This window comes from Ochotona princeps, chromosome 4 (assembly GCF_030435755.1).
Source record: "Ochotona princeps isolate mOchPri1 chromosome 4, mOchPri1.hap1, whole genome shotgun sequence".
Classification (NCBI taxonomy): domain Eukaryota; kingdom Metazoa; phylum Chordata; class Mammalia; order Lagomorpha; family Ochotonidae; genus Ochotona; species Ochotona princeps.
In genome coordinates, this window is record NC_080835.1 from 44,976,328 (window position 1) to 44,987,108 (window position 10,781).

At 47.2% G+C, this 10,781-nt stretch overlaps 1 protein-coding gene across 6 annotated transcripts in view; it reads right to left on the bottom strand.

The window, feature by feature from the left end:
* The window catches only part of USP47 (ubiquitin specific peptidase 47), an 86,092-nt gene extending 81,924 nt beyond the window's left edge, over window positions 1–4,168 (bottom strand). For 3 of the 6 annotated variants that reach the window (XM_058663381.1, XM_058663378.1, XM_058663382.1), the window contains exon 1: window positions 3,737–4,164. In XM_058663381.1, the coding sequence (XP_058519364.1) occupies window positions 3,737–3,775 (39 nt within the window). In that variant the 5' untranslated portion in view covers window positions 3,776–4,164. Of the gene's footprint in view, window positions 1–3,133; window positions 3,158–3,736 lie in introns of those variants that run through there. The other 3 variants (XM_058663379.1, XM_058663377.1, XM_058663380.1) reach the window with 3 other exon arrangements.
* Between the last annotated feature and the right edge of the window lie 6,613 nt (window positions 4,169–10,781).

Genomic DNA, 10,781 nt, shown 5'->3' on the forward strand with positions numbered 1-10,781 from the left:
ATGCACGTTGGATTTGCTCCATAGGTCATGGTTTGCCAACCCCTGAACTAAGCTACCTTAATTTAGCAGTCCTCTAAGATAAATTTTCCAAGAGTTTCAGTTATTCAGTCAACAACGACAAACACCTAACTAAGATCTAAATCTGGTAAGGGGTCAGAGGTTATCTATATAAGCACCTTGAGAAATAAAAACAAACAGAAAAAAAATTTCCTCAAGATTGCTGATGATGGGGCAGAAGTGGTGGCACAGTAAGCTAATTCTCAACTTGAAAGCATCAGAGTCCCATTCAGGTGCTGGTTCCTGTCCTGGCAGTTCCACTTCTAATCTAGCTCCCTTCTATGGCAATATCTGCCTTTCAAATAAAAAAAGTTTTAAAAAATATTGTTAAATGATAGATCAACTCCCATTTTGGGGGTGGGAGAGATGGGAGGCAGCAATGATCCAAAGCCAGGAGCCAGGAGCTTCTTACAGGGTTCCCACACGCATAGAGGGGTCCAAGACTTGAGTCATCCTCCACTGCTTTCAGGTCATATGCAAGAGCTGGATGTGAGGGAAGTGGAGAAGCTAGAACATGAACCAGCACCCCTATGGGATGCAGGTATCACAGCAGAAAGCTTAACCTACTACACCACAGTGCCAGCCCAAGTTATAATTAACTTTTTAGATTCTGCAATTTATTTTCACATAATATATGTACTTTGAGAGTTTAAAATGGTTTTTATAGAGCCTCTACGTTAAATGATGGAATCTCTGAAACACCTTATAACTGAGCAATAGAAGCAAAGGGCATGTGTTCTAGTCTTAGCTGGGTCATTTACTTCTCACTTGCTCTTCAACAAAGGTACTGTCAATCCTCTAGCATCAGCTCCTTCATCCATAGAGTAAACAGGCTTAATTCACTCATTGATTACTATGCTGGCTTCTAGCTATAGCACTGTGGCATTTGACTACTACAGAGGACCAGTTAGGGAACATTAAAGATCAAGTGAAAGTGATCTTTCAGGATATACCCAAAAACCAAGGCTTTCACTAAACAAAGGTAGGCAGATAGGCCAAACAGACAGAAACATGCAGGATCATTCAGGAATAGAGCGTTCTCATCAGCTAGTTTACCTACTAAATGCCTGCACGAAGCTGGAATATGAGGACTCAATCCTAGCCTACCCCTTGGGCAGAAAGCAGCCCAATTACTTAATCCCACCACTATTGCCTCTCAAGGGCTGGAGAAAGACAAAGTTTAACAGGAAGCTAGAGTCAGGGGCAAGAGTTGGGTACAGAACGAAGTATTCCAATATGAGACATGGGATCTTAACCACTAGGCTAACTGTCCATCCCGAGGAGTTCTTATTTTTCTTTTTTTTTTTTTAAGTATCAAATTCTACCATTGATCATTGAAAAAAATCACTGGAGACCTTCAGGAACATATTTGCAGCATTCTAGAAACAAATACGGAAATATAGGCATAGGGCCCGGCGCGGTGGCCTAGCTGCTAAAGTCCTCGCCTTAAACACACCAGGATCCCATATGGGCGCCAGTTCTAATCCCAGCAGCTCCACTTCCTGTCCAGCTTCCTGCCTCTGGCCTGGGAAAGCAGTGGAGGACAGCTTTAATCCTTGGGATCCTGCACCCATGTGGGAGACCTGGAGGAAGTTCCTGGCTCCTGGGTCTTTGGATCGGCGCAGCACCGGCTGTTGCGCTCATTGGGGAGTGAATCATTGGACGGAAGATCTTCCTCTCTTTCTCTCCTCCTCTCTGTATATCTGACTTGGTAATAAAAATAAATAAATATTTTTAAAAAAAGAAAACAAAATATAGGCACTCATGGAACAAACAATGAATACAGATATTAAAGAAAGAAAACCATAATTGAAAAAAGGCAAAAGCCTTAAGATTTGACAGTACTGTGCACACTTACAAATCATGAAAGTAGTGGAGACTAAATTACAGAAAATAAAGGTACGGAAACAAAAAAGTTGCGATAAGGGTTTGAAACACCAACAAAAGGAGTTCAAGGAGAGACAATCTGTAAACTTCCAAGAGGCAATGGCAGCACCGCAGTACCAGTTCTGCAAAACAGATAATATGTGTCTTTTACAAATTACTAAGAAGATAAATTATTATTTTTGTAGGAAAATAAATCTATTGGCAAGTCTTCTTATAGCAGAATTTCTCCTACATTATAGTTTCTACTGAAAAAAAAAGTTAAGGATTAACTTTGCTTTTGAAGAATGCATGGCTCTAAACAGAAACTGTTTACATCTTTTTTATAGGGAGCCAAAGTATGATTAGTGCAGTAAAGGCAAGGGTGGGTTTTCTTAGAGAGTCCATGGTTTGCAATAACAAAAGTTTTTTAAAAATTAAGGATTAACTTTGCTTTTCTAGAATGAAAATCAGCAATATATAGTTTTGAGAAGAAACTGTTCATACTTTTCTTACACACCTATCACTTCTATATACACCAGTCACTTACGCAGTCTACTGTTCCAAGCTCCTGCATGCAAACACTCGGTGCTCCCTCTCTCTGTGCTCAGAAAGCTCCCAAGGCAAGAACTCTGATGAATTCACCTACTTAGCTGCTTTGCAGAGCTGGTGATGCTTGGTGAATAAACACTGACGTCCTTGCACAACAACCAGCCCTGTTTCACCAGGTTGGTTGGGAACCTATCTCTTATCATGTGGGTAGGTAGCTCCAACAACACTTTTGCAGTGTCGGAGCTTGCTCCACGACTTGCTCGAGAACAACTTTCCAAAGGCAAAAAATAGTTTAGAATCTGTAAGCATCACTCACAATGACATCAAAATCCTGCACGGCTAACTTCTCCAACACTTGCCTATTTAAGGTATATGAGAGATAAAAATCCAAAGCTCTAGCCTGATGATCAGCCTGTTAAAAATACACGTTCCAATGCGCTGCAGATATTTATAAAGCCAACAGAGATACTATTAATACCCTGAAACTCACTGGCCAATGCTGGAGTCCACTACTACTATTCAAGAGAAGCCAAGAAGGCAAGTTGTCTCCTATCACTTGCTCTTAGGAATTTAAGAAGCCACCCCAATGGGCACAACACGACCGAGCCACCAAAAAAAAAAAAAGCAGTCCAGCTCTCCATATGGCAAGCCTATCTCCTACCTGCGCAGGGAGGTCCCATTTATTACTTCCCAGCGACCTTTGGTAGGCCTCAGGGAGGCAGGCCCGCAGTACTACGAAGTAACAGGAGTTGAGAAAAGTCCTAACAGAAGAGTCTACCCTCCCACGGAAGAGTCTACCTCCCTCCACCGGGAAAGCTATCTCTTCCCGGCCACTGTCAAAATCAGAAGCAGCACCGTCACCCTGGGGTGCCATCCGCAACTGTCCCAGAATGTTACCTTTCAATTCATCTTTCTCCCTAACCGCCCCCCCACCCACGTTAGAGAAGGGCTTCCAAAAGCCACCTTCGTCCCCCGAAACCAGGACCCGGCCCCTTCCCGTCCGCGCCTTTATTCGTCCAGCCCCCCAACAAACAAACCCGACGGGGTTGTTAGGTCCCCACCGCCGGCCCCGACACCCCGCGGGTCTCCCAACTGCTAGCCGCCCCCCACCCACCTCACGGCCCGCGTCGGCCGCACATCGCCCCCGTCCCCGCCGCCCGACCCGCGTCCCAGCCGAGTCCGCACCCGGCCCCGCGGCCGGGCCTGCGTCGCTTCGAGCGGCCGCAGGCCTCAGGCCTACTAGCCTCCTCCGCTGGCCCCTCACCTCTTTCGGGACCAACTGGTTCTCCTCGCCGGGCACCATCGCTCTGACTCCGGGCCGCTCCTCTCCGCCCTGCCGGGGGAGGGTGGCGGGTCGGCGGCGGCCTCTCAGGAGAGAACGGCAGCGGCGGTCATCCTCTCCTCCGCCCGCGCTCCGACGATCGCGGAGGCCTCAGGCTGGGCCTCAGACACCAGCGCGCAGACACCTAACCAGGGCTCCGCCGCCGCTGCCGCCGCCTTCGTCGTCGGCCCCTCCCCCAGCTCGCTGCAATCAATGGAAAAATGGCGGCGGCCGCTCTCGCGAGAATTCGGCCCGTCGGGCTCCGAGTGTGGCTTCTCGGGCGTCCGGGAGATGGGTCGCTCTCCCGCTTTCAACCACCTCGGAGTCTATTTTGCTCCAGGATGTACAAGATTGGTTGAGGAGCCCTGCAAACACCGTTTTTTAAGAGGAAAGTAGGACGTTGCATCGCGGGGCTCCTTTAGCCGGCAGGGGAAAAAATGCAGGCCCCGGCGTCTCCGTGCCCGGCTCCTCTGACCCCGTGCGCCTCAGGAAAAGAAGCCAGCAGAAAGGCCCTTCCCTGACGCCGTCACTAATAGGCTTCTTTCGTGGCAGTGGAGTTTCCGAACGTGACGTCCTCTTCAAATACCCCAGGCCTCGGGCTCGAGGAGGAAGCCCTCAGGAGGGACCCTGGCCTATCCCGTCGGGCTGACCGTATTTTTTCCTCTCCCTGCCCCCACCGGCTGGGGGGACCCCAGGGACCACCTAATACCTGGAGAGGCTGCACCCTTGAGCCCCGCGAAGCGGCGGCGCCACCAGCCCTGTCCCCCGAACTGCATCCCCGCCCCCTTCCAACCCCTTCTCCACCAGGGCCAAACTGCTGCGATGGATAATTTGCTTTGAAAACGAGCGAACTTTCACCTCTGGCTACAGAAAGCCTTATGCTGCGTATTAGGTTCAGCAAATATCACCAATAATCATTTCCCCAAACCCTTCTGCTTCCATGATGAAAACATTGACAGATGCGGGAATTTCCCTGCGCGCTGGGCGGAGGCAATCCAGCCAGATTCCTGACACCCGTGACATTAGCCACCTGTATCCGGAATCCCCAAACTTCTTGTAGATGCTACGCTGTGACAAAAAAGGTATCCACATATTCAAGTCATAGACTCTGGTGGTGGACAGTGTTATAAAACTTTTGTAAAGAGTAAAAGAATATGTTAGAAATGATAGCAACATGTTTTTATACTAAAGGTATAGATTTTTTTGTGATATTGCTAAAAAAAGTATTTCGCAAACTTACTATGATGCACTAGCTTTGATCAGCTTTTAAAAATCTCTAAGGCCTTGTGATACAGTTATTGAAATCCCCCATTCCACAAAGAGGCTATTTCTGGAGCTGGTATTCACAGGCTGTCATTAGCTGAGAAAGATAAAGATGTAGATGCTATGAAAGCAGCACATCTTTGGCTGCCCTTACCAATCCAACACCCATTTTTTAATCAGTTCCAGCCACCAACTTTGCAAAGCTTTTTGTTGAAATTCAAGTTAAGTTCCATCCTCCCTGACAGCAAACAGACAATGTGGCATTTTCATCCTTTTAGCAAATGGGTTCTAGACACTATAAATTTCTTCCCTTTTTTTTTTTTTAAAAAAAGAACACCCTGAGTGTTTTTTTTAAGATATATTTTATTTTTATTGCAAAGACAGATACACAAAAAGGAGGAGAGACAGAGAGGAAGATCTTCTGTCTGCTGAATCACAACAGCTAGAACTGTGCCAATCCAAAGCCAGGAGCCCGGAGCCTCCTCTAGGACTCCCATGCGGGTGCAGGATTCCAAGGCTTTGGGCCGTCCTCAACTGCTTTTCCAGGCCACAAACAGAGAGCTGGATGGGAAGTGAGGTTGCAAAGATTAGAAACAGCACACAAATGGGATCCTGGCGTGTGCAAGGTAAGGACTTTAGCTGCTAGGCTACTGCGCCGAGTCTTGTAAAGTAAATTGTTTGAGAGATTATTTTTAGTTGATTGAAGGATTTTAACTTTCAAGTTTACATGTACTATGCTAAAGTTTTGGGGGAATATTAACTTTTCTTTAAAACTTCAAAATTCCTTATGAATTTTTTAAAGTAACTGACTTTTCAAAGTATTATCCTGAGATTATTTATCTTGATGACTGGATGTGAGGGTACTTGCTTAAATTTTGTACCTGAAGTGAATGACTCATTTGCCTTCCCAGAATCACAATCTAAAGTAGCACACTGACAGAATTTTTGAATCAGAATCACGTAATAGAAATATTTCCAAATCTCAAAATGTCATCCTCTTCATTTAGGGAGGTGACAGCCATGGATCTCAGGCCAGCAGTGCCATCCCTATTATCATAGCTTACACTTGCATTGGATTGATTCAAGGAAGTGATAATACTGTTGGTAACTTTATGTAACTTGGTATACATAAAACACGAATAAATCACAGTATACTAAGAGAAAATAAAATGAAAGGCTTGGTGAATTACTCTCTAAATGGAAGAACCCACAATTTTCCTAAGGAAAAGCTAGAATGCCAGTTTGGATATAGATGTTACTGCTAAGACATGAATATTCTGGTTTTTTTTAATTCTTTTATTTTGATAATCTTTACGTAGTTGTTTAGGGCACAAAGGGTCAAGGGCTGCAGGAAAGTGGGTAAGGCCATTGTTTCCGTATCTGGGGTAAAGGGGAGAGATAAAGGGAAAAGCCCCACCCAGCCTCCTACCCATCCCAGGTCCCCAACTTGGGGCATGCTCCGACAGTCCTGCTCATGTAGTTTTGATAGTTCATCAGTTCTGAATTGCTGCCAATTTCACCATAGCAAGCACAATGAAATCTCTTCAGAATCCACTGGCTGACATAGTCTCTTCATGGTTGGGGTTCTGAGATCAGCAGTTCAGTTGGAGGAATCCCCAAAGAAACTTCGTCTAAGGTGATCCCAGACCTGATTCTTGCGTGTAAATGCCAGTTCAGGGTCCAACATAGTCCGTTGCCCCAGTCAGCTTATGCATATGCTGGTGGTTGCATTTGCTGGGTCATTTCTGTTTCCAGACCTGTCTTCCACACGAACCAATGGGTGTTGCAGTCAAGCCTGATTGTGCCCAGCACACACTTGGCTCGCTCACAAACCAGTGGGAACTGCAACCTCGTCTGAGCGGCTCCCAATAACCCCCATCAGGCCTACCCCCTACGCTGGTTCCCATGCTTGCCAGTATGTACAGCAGACTTTTCCAGTCTGTCCCACATCCCATTCAGCTCTTATACTTGTCAGTGGGCATCGGGACCTAGTTCAACCTAACCAGCCCTACTTTCCAACTGACACATGCTGGTGGATGTCGTTCTGTCTAGCCACCCCTGCCCAGTCATGGTTTTCATGCTGTCCAGGGAGAGTGGTAACCCAAGAAGGAGGTGCCCACTTTTTCCCTTTTAGGCCACTCCCACTCCCAGATCATGCTCTCTGCAGGTGGTTCTGTGGTTTAACTTGACAGAATTCGGCCCCAGTGCCAGTCTCTGCCAGTTGATGTGGCAAAACCCAACCAACCCTCACCCACTCTGATTCATGCTTGCACCAGTAGAAACAGTCAGCCCTGCCTGGCTTTCCCTTGATTTAGCTCACATGAGGCCCACAGGTGTTGTAGCCCTGCCTAGTCTGGTCTGCCCCCATCCCAACTCGCGCTGTCCAGTGGGAGTGGCAGTCCAGCAGGGGAGCCATCCCCATTCTCCCCACTGGCTTTGACCCCTCCCCCACTGGTTCTCACGTGTGCTGGTTGTGTGCTGTGGCCCAATCTGGCTTGGCCCTCCTCACCTTGGCATTTGCCAGTGGGTGCTGTAGGTTTGCCGGCCCACCCCCAATTCCAGCGCCCGCTAATTGGGGTTACAGCCTAGCCCAGCCCAACTGGCACCACATCCTATCCATAATGTGTACTGGTATGTGTTGTGTCGGAACCCGGCACAGCCCACACACTGTTCTGGTGCTCTCATTCGTCAGCGGGTGATGTGAACTTGTTCAGCCTGGTCTGCCCCTGACCTGTGCCAAATGTATGCTGGTGGGTGCCGCCTTTCCCTGGCCTAGTCTGAGCTGCTCCCTAACGTGGTTCTTGCTCTCACCTCTAGGGACTGTGTCCTTGCAGAGGAGTTGCCCAGGCTTCTCCATCAGAACCTCTTCCAATACCAGATCTCGCGCTTACCAGTGGGTCCATGAGCCAGTCCTACTTAGTCCACCTCCTGTCTATCAGGAACAGTGGCCTTTCCTGACTGGCCTTCAACCCATTCTGGTTGTTACTGTTGGATGTTTCAACCCAGTCAAGGCTTGTCTACACCCAGACACAGCTCACACATGGCTCAGCAGGGGCAGAGACTTAGCCTAGCCCATCTTACACCTACCTTGGTCCTCCAGAGCATCAAATGGCGCTGGAGTCTAGCCTGACTCGGAGCACCCAACCCTAGTCCACACTTGTGCCAAAGGACACTGCAGCCATATCCAGACCAGAATGCAGCCCCACTCAGGCCCCTGCACTCACCAGTGGCAACCCCAACCCAGCCAGGGTGTCCTTTTAGCTCCCCAACAGGGCCTGCTTCCAGCCACAGATCCTGCACATGCCAGTGGTTGCTGTGACCCGTCTTAGCACAGCCCCCCACCTGTCTTGGCCTTTGCCTTCCATGCTGTGTCCTGGCCTCCCTGGCTCATGCAAACCAGCCAGTGTAAGAGCCTAGCTCAGCATGACCTGTTCTCCATCCTAGTTTCTGTTCTTGCTTGTGAGCTAAGGTTTTCTCAGCCCTGCCCGGTCTGCCCCCTTCCATAACCAATCCACACTTTAGCCAGCCTTTGGAGCTACTATGCCCAGCTTGCTCGACTCCCAGGCCTGGACCATTTGATCATCAGTGAGTGTTGTGACACACTAGGGGAGTTTCCCAATTCCCCCAGTTGACCCACTCCCAGACCCAGATCTCATACATGCCAGTGTTAGGCTAGTGCCTGGCATAGTCTGCCCTTTTGGTCTTGTATGAACTGGTGAATGTTGCAGCCTGACCCACCCCAAACCCTGTTCTAGGATGCACATTTGGGTGCTGCTGCCTTGACCTGCCCAGACTGTTGGATTCTTTACATGTGAGTGATGTTAGGTTCCATAGTCACACATAGCTCAGCCCATTACCACCCCAACTCTTGAGCTAACCAGCAGGACTTGTATTTCCACAGGGTTTGGCCCACACATCCCACTCAGAATCTACCCCCGGACCTGTTTCTCTCACGTGCTGGTTAGTGTCATGATCCTGCCTAATATGACCCATCATCTGTTCCAACGCTCCATCAGGTAATGGTATGTATCATTGCCAGACTGGCCCCCAGCCATAGCTTCCGTGTTCACTGGCTTGTGGCAGTCAGCAATGCTCTAAGCTAACAGCCTATCTGAGGACTCCCATGTGGGCTGGTGAATCAGTGGTCTAAAATGGATCTTATGGACTCTCCCCTCCAAACCACCAGGTCTCAGTCCCCACGCTTGTCAGCGAGTTTCGTGACCCCGTCGCTGGGAGTCACACAAAATTCATCCCTCACCTATACTCACAATGGCCTTAGAGGTATTTTGTTTTTATATAAATACAAAAAGGAGTTCTCTTATTTTTTTTTGTTGTTGTTGTTACTCTCTGTCTTATCTGATTGTACACTTTTTAAAAAAGATTTACTTATGTTTTTTTGAAAGGCAGATATGCAGAGAGAAGGATCGTCTATCTGCTGGTTCACTCCCCAAGTGGCCTCAAAGGCCAGAGCTGAGCTGATCCAAAATCGGAACTAGGAGCCCCCGCTGGGTGTCCCACACAAGTACATGGTTCCTGGGCCTTGGGCCGTCCTTGACTGCTTTCCCAGGCCATAGGCAGGGAGCTGGATGAGAAGTGGGGCAGCTGGGATTAGAACCAGTGCCCATATGGGATCCTCAAGCATGTAAGACGAGGACTTCAGCCACTAGGCTACTGTGCCAGGCCTGAACACTCTTCTCTTTAGAGATCATTGGTCCAATCATACTAGAACCTGGCAGGTTGGAAGGTGTTTGGTAAATATTCACAAATATGTGAATGTATGAAATGATTAATAAATGGACATGCAAATTGCTGATTATTAGGATATTGTTACTCAGAGTCCGTATATGTGTGTTTATTTTACATATGAATTTATCTTCTCTCTAGTCCTCACCTCTCTATGGGCTCTGAATTCACTTCAGCCATTTGCCTTTGTGAAGGCTTAAAATAGCTCAAATTTAAACTTGACCTAACAGAACAGTTGATGTCCAGGCCTCCTCTACTTCTCTTCTCCTACCTTCTTCCTACGACATGTCCTTCATCAGTTTGTCCCCATCTTGATAAATTATACTAGCATCAATTCACTTTACCACACAAAACACCTGAGAACATTAGCATTTATATGTGCAATTGCTTCCACCTCAGAAATATATCCCCCAAACCATCCATTTCTCTCTTTAGCCACTCCTGTCCATCCCACCTCAATCCCTCTACTCTTGAATCACTACAGTTGCCTCTTAACTGGGCTGTTGGCTTCTAATTTTTCTCAACAATCCAACCAGAGTGACCTTTTCAAATTATATTACATCATATCCTTCTCTTAGTTAAAACTCATTCTAAAATTTCCCCCATCCTACTCTAAAAAAAATCCACATCAGTCTTTGCCTTGGCCATCTGCTTGGTCCCACTTAGTGATTTCTTTCTTCCTAGATTCCAGCAACCTGTTAATTGGCCACTATTGAGCTTTTTAAATAAATAAAGCTTTTCTCACCCTATAAAGCCTTTGCAGTGATCCTCTTTACCTGAAAATTTGCCCTGAAATCCTTTACCTAGTCCAATCTTATCACTTGGGATCACAAAGGTTACCTCTGCAAAGAGGCTTTTTGTGACTATTCAAGCCAGTCTGAACTGTTGTTAATGGATCTTCATCACCTAGAATAGTTCATGGCACAGGTTAAGTATTCAATACAGTTTTGTTCAGTTAATGATTTTTTTTATATGAGATTCA